Source organism: Aptenodytes forsteri, unplaced genomic scaffold (genome assembly GCF_000699145.1).
Source record: "Aptenodytes forsteri isolate BGI_AS27 unplaced genomic scaffold, ASM69914v1 Scaffold182, whole genome shotgun sequence".
Classification (NCBI taxonomy): Eukaryota; Metazoa; Chordata; class Aves; order Sphenisciformes; family Spheniscidae; genus Aptenodytes; species Aptenodytes forsteri.
The window spans coordinates 2,940,780-2,953,930 of NW_008795932.1; the positions used below are offsets into that span (position 1 = coordinate 2,940,780).

The window sequence follows — 13,151 nt, forward strand, 5'->3', positions numbered from 1 at the left end:
CAGGATAACATAAATACAGCATACACAATTTCTGTAGAAAGTGGCCAAAAGGGAAGAAATATATCACTAGCATCACACCTGGCCACCTTTGTTTCCTCAGCCTGATTGACAGGTATAATGATCCATCTCAGTAACAGCTAGGTTAACTGACCTTTGGGACATACCCAAAGTGAAGCTTTAATTACTAGATACGCTGTGAAATGTCCTATCTGCCTTTGCCAGAATCTTGTTGTGACCAAGTTGAACCCAGAGATCCAGGCAGCTTCAGATGTTATAAAAGGTCATATCCAACACCTGTGCCTCAGGCATACAGCTCGTGCTTTACCTTTGCTGACAAAGCAGCAGCAAATATATTTCGTTTCTAATTTGAAATTAGGAGCCCTTGATCAGTTTTGCCTTCATCCTGCTTTGTTGGGGTAGCAAACTATGGGAAGCCTTCATAACTCCATGGTCTGAATTTGGCATACTGGCCCTGAGTTGCCTTAAAAGAACAATGGACCCACTATGCTTCGTACGAATGAGTTATCTCCCGAAGTTGGCTCTTGCCTCAAGCTTTCCCATCCTCACCTCCTCTCTGTGAGGACTACATGTCATTAGTTGGCTCATGCAGCTGCACAACTTCAACATGGTGATAGAGGAAGAGCAGCCATAGCAGAGTTGTGCAGCCCAAGGATGCCGTAAGGGGTCAAAATCTTTCTTTCAGAGAAGACACACTTGTCACTTCCTTGTAGATACATACTAGCCAGACCTAAGTCTGTGGAAGCTGATGTCTGCATCCCAGTTTGGCAGCAAAACCATCTCCTGTGATGTTACATTGCTGAGCACTGCACCCTGGGGGTATCACTCACCAAGGGCATTTTGTTTTTATTTTAGGCCTCCCAGGGGAGCCTGGCTATGCCAAAGATGGGATGCCAGGGCCACCTGGCCCTCAAGGCGAAGCTGGTGTGCCTGGTCTCACGGGTCCACAGGGACCTCCGGGAGCCAACGGACAGTGTGACCCCACTCAGTGCGCTTACTATGCAAGCCTGGCTGCCAGACCCGTTAACGTCAAAGGGCCCTAGCATGCAGGGAGTATCCCCAGACTTGTTTTTAAAACTTGAATTCATCACGCCTGCCCAGAGCTCTCAGATGTCTTCAACTGTGTTTCTTTTGTGGGAGGCCTTCTAAAGCCAACAAATGCTGCCGGTCGGTCAGATTATTTTTATGAATTATTATTATTATTGTTATTATTATTATTATTATTATCTTTGATGTGATATGTGAATTTGTTTTTGTTTTCTCTAACATCAGGGCATATTACAACATTAAAAATAAGTGGTTTTTTCCTCTTTTGAAGAGCATACAGTATCGATGCATTGTGTAGCTGTTATGCAAAACCATTCTGATGCCAAAATTTTTGTCTGTTATCTGGTTAATTCTTTCCAAAGCTTTACCCCTCACCCTTGAAATGGAAATAAAATCCTGCACTGTGCAGTCCGGGGCATTAACTGTGAGACACAGGCTGATCGCAGGATTGTTGGTGCTATCTGCCATCCACATGGAGGGGAGGAAGGCAAAGCCATGCCAAAACTGGGGAAGAGGTCTCCAGTACCTTCAGTTCACAATGGACAGACAGTTATGAACAGCCAATGTGTGTTTCCCAGAAATTCCCTATTAAATTTAATGTTCTTCTGCCCATAAGTGAATCTGTATCCTATAGGTGCTACTTTTTATGGGACCATGTGGGATCTCACAGTAAGGCCTGAAGAGACCACAGAGATGATCTAAACCTCCTCACTGCCCCCTGTGCAAGAACTTCAGTACTCGGAGGGTTTGGTCCTACCAGATGGAGCTTAGCTTCCTTCTGTCAGGGAGCTGCCTCTGCAAAAAGCCGTGATGCTGTCCTGCATCAGCTCAGGGATGCCAAATCCCCTTTTCATTGTCAGCGCACACACAGCTCCCTATCACTGCTTCACCCAAAAATCAGCCAGAGCAGCATAGAAAACACCTGGCATTAAAAATCTCCGGAAGCCAAGTGTGACCCAACTTCACTGTTTTGGATGATCCGCCATGATTATAACTTGGCAGGGTCATGTTTTAGAGGGCAGGTGGGAAGCTGCAGGCTGGTCTATGGGAAGGTTGATCTCTGATGAAAGGGTCAGAAAAAAGAGGTCTTCAGAAACCCAGAGGAAATTTTGTTCGAGGGTGAAAGCAAAAAGTCAGACACTGTCCCTTTTCCCCTATCAGCTAATTGCCAAAATCAACTTGAGAATGCAAAGAGCAAGTGAAGAGGGGATGGAGTCTGAAAAGACCTTCACAATCGGCCATTTGTGAGTTTAACCCTCTGACCAAGACAATCCCACCCACAAAGGTGTGGATCTGAGAGGTGATCTGGCCTCGGACGTATGTGCCAGCCAGCAAAGCAGCTGCATTTTCAAAACTCTTTTGCACAAAGCAGTTTGTATTGAGAGATTGGAGTAATGAACCTGATACAGGCACTAAGTGCTGAATGAGTTTGGAAATCTCATCAGGTCTTTTGGAGACAGAAAAGAGGCACCCTGCCCTGCTGGCACATTCACCATATGGCATGGTGCTTCCAAACTGGCTAAGCTGAGTATAAGCCACAGCTGTCTATAACCACCCCCGAATCAGACCCCACTGCTAAAGCCCAGAGATAACCATTTGCCAGCCTTGGAGTCTTTCTCTCACCCAGCAGCAGTTAAAATTTGCCTCTGCTTTACTGAAAAATGAAATTAAATAACACGTTCACATGCCAGGGTTAAACAAAGTCTTTACTGTGTAGCTCTCAGTGGTGCTATTTTTGCTATTTCCTATGCAAATAAACTCTTTGATTTGGTTTTACTGTGTTTCTTGCTATAGAAAGACCAATCAAAGTGAAAATACCATGAAGTGAAAAGCTTACCACTTTTAAGTAACTCTCAATGGTCTATCTGTTACTGTACTGCATCTTATGTCAGCTTGCTATATGTCAGTATTAAGCAAGCATGTTGATCACATTGTATTTAACAGCACCATTTTTCCTAGTCCAGGCTGAGTGAGTTTTCATCCCTCCAGTGGTGAGGCAGGACAGGTTTTCTACACAAGAGATACCTCCCAACATGGCATGAGACATCGTTTTGAATAAATGTGATGGCAATGAGCAGGTTTTATGGAGGTCAAACATGTTAACTAGGCCGTGTTAATGTGACATTTAATTCCTGCCATGATGGTGACTCCTCAGCCTCTGTAGATTGTCTCTCATCATGTGTGTCTGCATGTGCCATGCATGGCATAGATTCCAGTGCACCATGCAAAGGGTAGATACATAACGATGTTCTGTTAAACAAATTTCAGGGTCTTTCACCTCTGTGAGATCATAGAATCATAGAATGGTTTGGGTTGGAAGGGACCTTTAAGACTCATCTAGTCCAACCCCTAATGAGTGAGATGGTGCAGTGGTATCTAGTTGAAGGAGATCTATAGGTTTTTGGATGACCCTTTTCATTTGAGTGTCTGTTGGAGCCGTTGCCAAGAGTCTGTGTTAGGAACATGAGGGACACACCTGTATCTTTAATAGCAATTAGAAGATCTGCGTGGATTAGGCACAGACTACGGCTCTGCAGCTTCTCCACCCAGAAAAGGGGACGCAGCCTAATTCCCTTTGCTCCAGCGTATTCCCTAGCATATGGTTGTTTGTTCAGTCTGTTCCTGGAGACACTCCAGACTGTCTCTGTGCCCTGAATTCAGTGGGTGCCATTTCCCTGCTTTTTCTTAAATCTCATTTTCTCTCCAGCCAGTTAAATGGCATTTACCAAGCGTAATCTGTTGCTAGTGAGAGAGGAGTACGAGACACATGCTACAGACCCAGATCAAGACCTGTGTTTATAGCCACCCATTTTCTATGGGTATAGTCATCAAAGGTAGGCTTCTATAGCTGCCACCTCTTACAGAAGCAAGCCCTATGTGAAAGTGCCTAAAAAGCCACCTGCAATAAAAGGTAAGAAAGGAGGGTGTATATTTGCAGGATTTCTGCCCTGCAAGCTCAAACACCAAAAGCTGCAACAGTTTTTGCCTCAGTCCACTCATGGGTATTTGCAGTCTTTGGAAAGGTGGCCTGAGATTACTTTCCAAATTAGATCTGCCATCTGGGCAGACAGTAAACCTACAAGTACAGCTCTGGGCATGGTCAGAAGCTGCCCTCCAGAAAATGCAGATGCCACTGTGCCTGAGCAGGTGACTGTGTGTGCTGGAAGGTGACAAGTAGACATGTATTGTCTGTCCAGCATCTTGCAAGGTGACCACGCAGGCAGGAGGTGGCAGATAGGGCAGGGACAATGCTGTTGGCCTCTCCTCTAACCGCTCTTGAATAAGGGAGGGCTGTGGCTTTTGCATCTGAGTGTTCCTGTCTCTGCAACAGAGGGGTTGGTACATCACCATAAAGTCTGTTCACTGAGTCTGAGGTTTAAACCCAGGAATACGCTGATGTTTTTGTGGGATTTTGTTTCGGCTGGTCCTGTGATAAGAGAGGATATACTGTTAAAATTGCATTAGAGAGCCAGACAATGTATTATTTACACATTAAAAAGGTGCTGATGACACATGGGTTTTATGGCATCACTGTGGGTTGTTTTTTGTTTTGTTTTTAAATCAAGTGTGTAAATTATTGCAATTATAGCAATCAGACCATTATTCCATTAAAATTTTTGCCTGACAAATAAATAAATTAAAAAACAAGACAAAACAAAACAACAGAACCATTTGAGGAAAATATTTTTTGTGTTAAATTATTTAACAATTTATACTTGTTTTCTAAACAGTTTTGAATTAGCTGCTTCTTGGAAGCTGTAGCAGGGAATGCATTATTTCCCTTCTTTGCCACTTGTGAGTAGCTCTTCTTAGTACAGCTTTGTGATGCTGTTTTCCTGAGCTGTCCTTTTCCCACCTCTTGTTGTTAATACAGGATAATTAAACTGTGTAAGGCTGAACTCTGTTCTACATGTTTATTTGGAGATGTGTAATCAAAGCAAGACTACTCTGTTCAGGACTAAACCAAATGTTTGTGGTTTTTTTCCAGAGAAGCAATACAAATGCTGTAGCAGCTAAGCCCAAGCTCTGTGCTCTGACCACACAATTGGCTGGGAGATGAGCATGGCTTTTAGATTCTGGGCAATTTAAAAAAAAAATAAATAAAATTCCATTTTAAAAAAAAAAGAAAATAGAGTTTACTGATGGCTCAGTCTTTTGATGTGGAAACTGGCCAAGCTCTGCCCTGCTATATATTGCATTTTGGCAACTTCTGGAGCAGGACTTGATGCCTAGGCATAGCTGGGTATCATCATCTGACAATGTCTTGGGTGCCAGAGACACCGACAGGGGACTGGCAGATACGGTGTAGGACCTAGAGAAGTCTTTCCAGATCTGCAGTGGGTGACCCTAGGGGAGATTATGTATCACGTCAAATGATGTAAGATGCTTATGTCCAGGTACCTGAATTCCATGCTCAGTCTCTCACAGTGGGATTCAGAGTCAGGCCATGGCATCTGCACTTTGGTGGCTCCAATGTGAACTGTGGAGCCTGGAGAACGATTCAGCTCATCCTAAAGTAGTCAGCTGAAGCACTCTGGGCTGTGTTGCCTACATTAAATAGGTCTTCAAGGAAAAAAGATCTTCTGGTAGCTGTCTTTATCTTCGACCATTACTTACTCATGTTGCCACTAAGTTAGTGTGGGGATCTATGTGTTACGGATGATGAGATGTTGGGTGCTATGTGATTAGCAGCCAGGCAACTCAGAGGGTGAGGGACAAGGTTATGGCACAAACCTGTACTGTCCTTGTGCCAGGGAATAACAGGAAAATTTTCTTAAAATGACTGCAGTAACTCAACAGTAACAACGTAGACTGAAAGTAATCCACTACCACCTCTTTCAGCCTCCATGAGCTGGAGTCCAGTGCTGCTGAGGGTTAAGGTTGTTGCTCCATGGCATGGGGAGGAAGAGCAGCACAAGGACAGAGCCAGCCTAGGGGTGAAGGCAGGCTCTGGCCCTGATCTGCAGCCCTGCATAGGGGGGAGCATCCATCAGAGACCACGAGGAATCCTCCTTGCTGCTGTCTCTGCAGAGCCAGCGCTGCTGGGGGAATAGTCTTTGCATCAGCCACCCAATTGCCTCCTACATCCCAATTTCAGCACCTGTCTGAGGTCCTTAGGGTAATAAGGGTCCATCAGAGTCTGGACTTTCCTTTAAACACCTTTGCAAATGCTGAAGTTGAATTAAGAAAAGAAAGCCTGCTTAGCTTCATCAATCTGGATTAAACCTGGAAGTCACATACATAGATTTTTGTCTTCTGACTTGTGAAATGGGAACAACTGATTAGAAAAGCATGAAGACATGATGAACAGGAGACTGGTTTTCAGAGTTACCTTACAAAGCAGGTTTTCACTGTAAGGGCTAACTTCTGAATACCTTGTGTAGCTTGACTCAAGAATATTGATGCTGGTAATATTCTCGTTGGAGTTTGTCTGAACTGAGAATGAGAATATCCTGCTGAATCTCTAGGGGGATCATGTGTTGAAAATATGGGCTCTTTCTTTTTATTTTACATTTTGGATCATGAACCTTACGTAGAAAGCACAAGGGAACAATTTGACAGAGGGTCATTAATCATACTCTGACATTCCCGATGAGCCAGCGATCAGCGTCAGGAAGAAGGATGTCCTGCAAGATGGAGCAGAAAAGAACCTGCCACCTTGGTAAAGGAAAACCCAAGGTCAAACACCACTTGTGAAAAAGTGCAACAGGAGAACAGTGCCCAACATCACAAAAACCTCTCTCTGACCACGGCTTTGGCTCTGCATGACATGCTGTCTGAAAGACTCGGGTTTTGATTTGAAGAGATAAGCATGTTTAAGCAGAAGGCAGCACACACTGCAATTCGGTTTATTTCACAGGACAGACGTGTTTGACAATGTGTTCTTAGAAATAAATTTTTCCCCTTAGTAATGTGGGAGATGGCTTTCGTCCAAGTCTGAAATTGCTCTCATTGCAATAACTTCTTCAGCACTTTTTTGATGGGAGTTGAGTTTAACTTTGAGTCTTATTTTTATGGTTAGTTGTGTGGTCTGTCATTTCTGGTAAGCAACTTTCCCTTGCAAGTGAAAAAGCTCACTTTTCCTTGGCTGCTGTATTCATCTTCGACATACATATATTTCCAAGTCATTGTACCCATTCTTACTTATGAACAACTATTAGACTTTCTTGACTTCTGCTGAATCTTTTTCATGTAAAATGTCCACCCTTTCTGGATGAAGCTAGCACAGCCTTCAGACCCTATTGACATTAATGGTGACCCTAAAGAACAGGAGTAACCACTTTCAGTGTCCCCAGGATCTGCTCATGCCATTGTGCACTCAACTATGATAGCCACAGCTCAATAGCTTGTGCAGTCCTTACTGGGAAGCCCAGCAGGCCTGTCTCCAGCCACCAGCATCCCAGAAGCTTATAATGCCAAAGCAGCCTCACAGCACTGCTCCATACTAGGCAAGTGATATAGTTTTCTCTTACAGATGCTGAAAATGAATCTGGAGGAAATTCAGGGCTTGATTTCAATAGGATTATGGTATTTGCACTCTGAATCCAAGTTAAGAGTAACAGCCAGTATGCGACAGCCCTGAAAATCTGTTTTTCAGGGTGAAACCCAGTTAAAAAACAGCAGAGCCTAAAGTGTAAGTTCAGAGGGTTGAACAATGATCCCGAAATCCTCTTGTCAGCATCTTCTGGACAGAGGCCTCCCAGCACTCGCCACTCATCTGTGCAGCCACACACGCCCCTGGTGCTGGGACACAGGCTCCCTGGAAACTCAGCACCATCCTGGGCTGAGGAGATCAGAACTGAGCAGGGTGGGAAAGCAAAGCTGATGTGCGCTGCCTTCACAAGACCTGACCTGGTAGACCTGCTTACACCATACCTCTAACACATTGTCTTCTACCTTTAGTAGCCTGTGGGAGGCTGTGGAGACCCCCTCTCCTTGAAAATAATTTGAAATGGTTGTGCTAAGCATTTTTTAGCTGAAAGCCTTAAGGATTAGAGAACGAAGTAAAAGAGGTGGGCTCTTTCAGCCTGAGGCTTCGAACAGACAATTTTCTCCTTCCAGAAAAATGCCCTGCTCTCTACTTCGCATGCTCTGCTGAGTGGCTTGGGATAAACCTGGCATTTTACATGTCTCCTACAAAAGCTATATCAGTGAGGACTAAAAATTCGCTTTTAAATATGCCAGAGCAAGTGCAGCACAAGATGGTATCTCTGTGGTGCAGGGGTTCATACACTCAGTAGGAGGGAGAAGGACTTCCAGATTTCAAAATTTGTTCTTTATTGTGTTTGCTGAATGATAAAAGCACAAACTGACCTGAGGACAGGGTCTGTTCATGGTTCCTGGCTCCCAAGCCACTAGCTATGAGTCTGTCGTCTTCTTGTCCCGTTTACCATGTGCTTTATCTTGTCCTGTTTACCATGTGGTTTATCTACCCAGCCATTGCAATCCCTTGGGACTGACCAATGTGAATTCCTCAGACAGTGGCACCCTAAGTGCTCCCAGGAGGGAGCTACACACAAACAAGGATTTGAACCAATCTGCTGAAAAGCACAGGCACAGCGCTGCTGTTTCACTTTCTAAACACTGACAGATATTTGCCACCAGCTCACTGGCTGCAGCCGCGAGAGGCAATGTCGTAGCCCAGGAGCTGGGTTTTGTATATGCTGCAGGGCTGGAAGGGAAACACCTGATCAAGTGAGAACGCCCAGTGTTTACTCAGTGGGATGTATCTGAGCAACCCAAACACTCTGCATGTGTGTTAGTAACGTGCCTGGCAGAGAGGAAAGCTGATGGAGGGCCTTGATCCACCAAGAACATAAAAGGTTGTCCGTGGAGCGTGCAACAAATCATCAGTGACTGTCTCAGTTCAACCAGCCACGGGTCTGGTGGGTCAATGGACACAGCCGCCTCCTTTGGGTGTGCCTCTACAGGCCCCGATCCACTCTGGAGGTACCTTACAGAGCACGATCCAAAGTATGAAGGGAAGAAGAAACTCAAGATCTCAGGCAGAGAGCTGGTGTCGGTTCCTGCGCAGGTCTTTGGCTTGGACCAGCTGCAGGTCCTGGAGATGAGCCCAGAACGAGAGAGCTGCCTGAGGTACCGGATGGAGCTGCTCCCTCGAGAGATCAGCCGCCTCAGGAACCTAACCTGCCTCTACGTGGACTCCAACAACTTGAAGAAAATCCCTGCCGAAATTGGCACTTTGAGTCACTTGGAGAGGCTCACTCTGAGCAACAACAGCCTGAGCTCGCTGCCTCCAGAAATGGGGGCACTTCAAAGGCTGCACAGCCTCCACCTGGCCAACAACAGCCTCACCGAACTGCCTGCACCCCTCTGCCAGCTGAGGAGCCTCACCTTTCTAGATGTGAGCGACAACAAAATAGGTACAATCCCTTCCAGCATTCGGCATCTGGAGAAACTGGAAACGTTGCTATTGCTCTTCAACTCACTGGAGAGTCTGCCTGAGGATGTCTGTCTTTTAAGGAATCTGTGCACACTTTGGTTGGGAAACAACCATCTACGGTCCCTTCCAGCAAGCTTTGGGGAGCTGGTGAACCTGGACTGGGGATACAATTACTGTTCGTGCAACTTTGAGGGGAATCCACTGGAAAGTCCTCCCCCTGAAGTCTGCAGCAGAGGCCCTGAAGAGATCAGAGACTATTTCTTGTCATTTCGTAGGACTCAGAGAGACTAGACAACAGGTGTCGTCCTCATGAAGTGACTGAGCTGGATTTATTCTGTACAAATCAACTGCACAAGCAAAATGTGTTTCAGAAGGAAAAGTCTGGTAAAAATCACTCTGTGGAGCTCAAAAGCTTCCTCTCTGCTGTAAGGTGATTTCTCTGGCAGTCTTTTTTTTTGACACTAGTATTGAACAGCGGTGTATAGCTTTCAAAAATTCATTCAGGGACAACGATAATCTTTTTGCTATTTATAATTAAGTAGATCTATCTCAGGAAATGTTGTGGCCAAACATTCAGTCTGAGAAAATGAGCAATAGCTAGTCTGAGAGGATAGAGTCAGGTAAACAACTGGTGGTACATAAATAGCAATAATCTGTACTGTTTGTTTCCACACAGAGTCAGTGCTTGAGTCTGGACTTGAAGTAGGCGCAGGCTGAGATTTCTGGAAGCATGTAAGGCCATACAGACTTGTGGATTTGGTTTTGCTTCAGGTAGCCCAGAGTCTCATTACTTGCCATGGTATTTTACATCCAACACACAGGTTGAATCAGCTCAGGCTTCTGTCTAGCTCTGGATAAGAACCAACCTGTGTTCAGGTCCCACAAGGTACCATACAAGCAATGTCTCCATTGCTTTGGCAGGACATAGTGTTTTTCTTACCCTGCTTCTCCGGAAGAGCAGTTTCAGTGCAGGGCTATCACACTCTCTGGAGGCAGCACGGACCCGGAGTCGATGTGCCAGTCCCTCCAGAGCAGACCTCAGTGATACTGCTCTATGGAGCTTGGTGATGCACAGGGGTAGTCCAGATTTAGAGCATGCAGCACTAGCAAAAAGGTTTCCACTTCTACCGAGGCTGGGAAAGTGTTCAGAGATATTAAAATATGAGTATGCAAACTTCCTGCAAGGGAACATTTCTGAAAATCCCTGTCTATAATCATAAAAGGCTTCATCAGTGTTACATTATGGAAATTTGCTGAGACTCTTTTCTGTTTCTCTTTGCTCTCTCTTCCCCTTAGCCTCTCATCAGCATTTTCCTCCCACCTCTTCTTAGCTTTGCTCTTTGTGGGTGTTTTCTCTGTGGCTATTCCCTCTGACTTTATCTTTGTGTTTCGTTATTTTCTCATCGAAAGCCTCTCATTCCCTTATAAATGCTTGTCTTTGCCCTCTGTCTCCTTTGTTTCCTATTTCTCCTTTGGCCAACGTACAGAAAGCTGCAGCTTTGTGTTTTTCCTGGAAAGAAGGGCCTGAATCAGGCCTGCTGGGAGATGAACATGTGCTTCCAGGGTTCACAGAGAAAGGGAGAAAGGGTTTGAGACATTGATACATGGACAATTAAGTCTCTTGTTCAGTCATTTTCTTCTCCTTGTAGCAAAGATCAGCACAAGGATAATAAGAAATCTGAACTGATGCTGAAATTTTACTGGCTGACAAAAGCACAACTCCAGATATTCTTAGCGTGAACTGATTGTTTGTCGTGGTCACACATTGTTGCACTGCTCTGACACCGAATCTGCCCCTGACATCTGTGAAGCTTTCAAACTAGCCATCACTTTTTGGTGGTACAGTAACCAGATTCAGTATAGAAGTAGTATATCACACAGTGATAAATCACCGCATGGCAATAATGGGCATGCAATAACGTCACCCCAGTCTGTTCAGTTTTCCTGCAGCTGATCATTTCTAAGATGTGTGACATAAGAAAGAAAGGATTAAAGGGACCGTGGTGCCTTGCTCACTTGGCTTTTTTTGTGGCAGCACGGAGAGTCAGAGATGAGGGAGCAGGACAATGAACTGTAAGTCCTTTGCACTTGGTTGTTTTTCAGAGGAGATTTGCAGCATGATAAGGGACTGTGTATGAAGTAGCTCCTGAAGCTGGTGCTAGGTCAGACAGAGGGTGTATCAAGGTGGCAACATTAAAGACGTTGAAGGACTGGGGGTTTGTTCCTGTTTCTGCCATTGATCCATTCTCTGGCCTCAAACAGGTCTGCTGTCTTACTTCCCCATTCCTCCCGCCCCATTCAATATCTGCAGTCGTCCTGCCTTACTAAAGCTTGTCTAGTACAGGGCATGGTATAAAGGCAGTACTAGCAGTGGGGGACAAGTAACGACAAGGTTATTCCCCTGTTTTGGGACATGTGCGGGAATGAAATTCTAGCAACTGTGGTCTTTTTTAGAGGCTTCTGCATAACAGACCGAATCCTTCCAGGGCATCATCTTAGACAAGTGGTAAAAGGGACAATTTCTCATGTCCCATGACAAACTCTTCAGATCCTATCTTGCTGTTTTTCTTCTACATTGCACAGGGTTTGGGCTTGAGGATCTGTTTCCAATTTTGGCTGCCTTTCCCTTCTGCTTCTTGGCCAGTGATTCCCAAAAGGCAAGCTTACTTTAGCTTGTTTGGGAGTTTATAGCATCTCACAGCTTTTACTTTTGGTTTTGGCCAACCAGGTTTCACGTGATTAGTTTAACTAGTCCTCTCTCAAAAAACCACAGACATAATTTCTGAAGCCTGATTATATCTGTTAATAATATACCTGTCATTCCTGGGAGTGAATGGAGCTAAAAAGGGGGTTAAAGCCTGTAAGAAAATGTAATCTTTAATAAATAGTGCCAATACCTTTGCTGTAATTCTCCAGTCTGTTGGGATCAAAAGATATTCTGAGAAATCAATGCAAGTGAGGGCATTTTGACCATACCATCAAGCTGCTTAAGCAGACTGAATATGTTATTCAGCTAGAAGAAATTCTTTCCTGACACCATGCTGTCTGTCACCTCTTCCTCTCCCTTTGTCCTGGTTGCTTCCAAAATCCCACTTCCCAAAGTGGAAACCCCAGTAGTGCACATGCAGTGCAGTATTCTGGCATCTGTGTTAGCGGCATAGTTATGCAGAGCAATAACTAGATCTTGGTGTTGTCATTAAGATGGCATTAAAATCTAATCTCAAACTGCTTATCCTGTATTTGTTGTACTATCTATCTGTATTGTTGCTAAGCACCCTCCTCTGCCTGTGCTCATTAAAACTTCAAGTGTTAATACCAGAGAATGGCAAACTGCTAGGATATAGACCCCTGGTGAAAAGATATAATCCATACTCGGGGGGTAGGGGGGAGGAGGGAGAGGGGAAAATTGTTAAAGCTGACATTCAGCATTGATGGGAGTTGTGCATGCATTTCCCTTCACCCCATACTGTACTGCAACAGACTGGCGTAGGAGAAGAGCATTGTCCCCTGGAATTGCATAGGACTTTCATAGAATCATAGAATCATTAAGAGCCTATTCCCACCACGCTTTCAGTAAAGAAATTGTTCCTCACGTCCAATCTAAACCTCCAACCTCCTTGGGAGTTGTAGAGAGCGATGAGGTCTCCCCTCAGCCTCCTTTTCACCAGGCTAAACAACCACC

The 13,151-nt window shown here is 44.8% G+C and overlaps 2 protein-coding genes across 2 annotated transcripts in view; both read left to right on the forward strand.

Annotated features, from left to right (window-relative positions):
• The window catches only part of COL22A1 (collagen type XXII alpha 1 chain), a 214,455-nt gene extending 213,143 nt beyond the window's left edge, over nucleotides 1-1,312 (forward strand). Inside the window, exon 64 of the mRNA XM_009285084.1 lies at nucleotides 874-1,312. Within this exon, the coding sequence (XP_009283359.1) occupies nucleotides 874-1,061 (188 nt within the window). The 3' untranslated portion in view covers nucleotides 1,062-1,312. The remainder of the gene's footprint in view (nucleotides 1-873) is intronic.
• Nucleotides 1,313-8,959: 7,647 nt separating this feature from the next.
• LOC103903815 (leucine-rich repeat-containing protein 40-like) lies at nucleotides 8,960-9,760 on the forward strand. The gene has a single exon (XM_009285088.1). The coding sequence runs from the start codon at nucleotides 8,960-8,962 to the stop codon at nucleotides 9,758-9,760; it is 801 nt and encodes a 266-aa protein (XP_009283363.1).
• The last annotated feature ends 3,391 nt before the right edge of the window (nucleotides 9,761-13,151 follow it).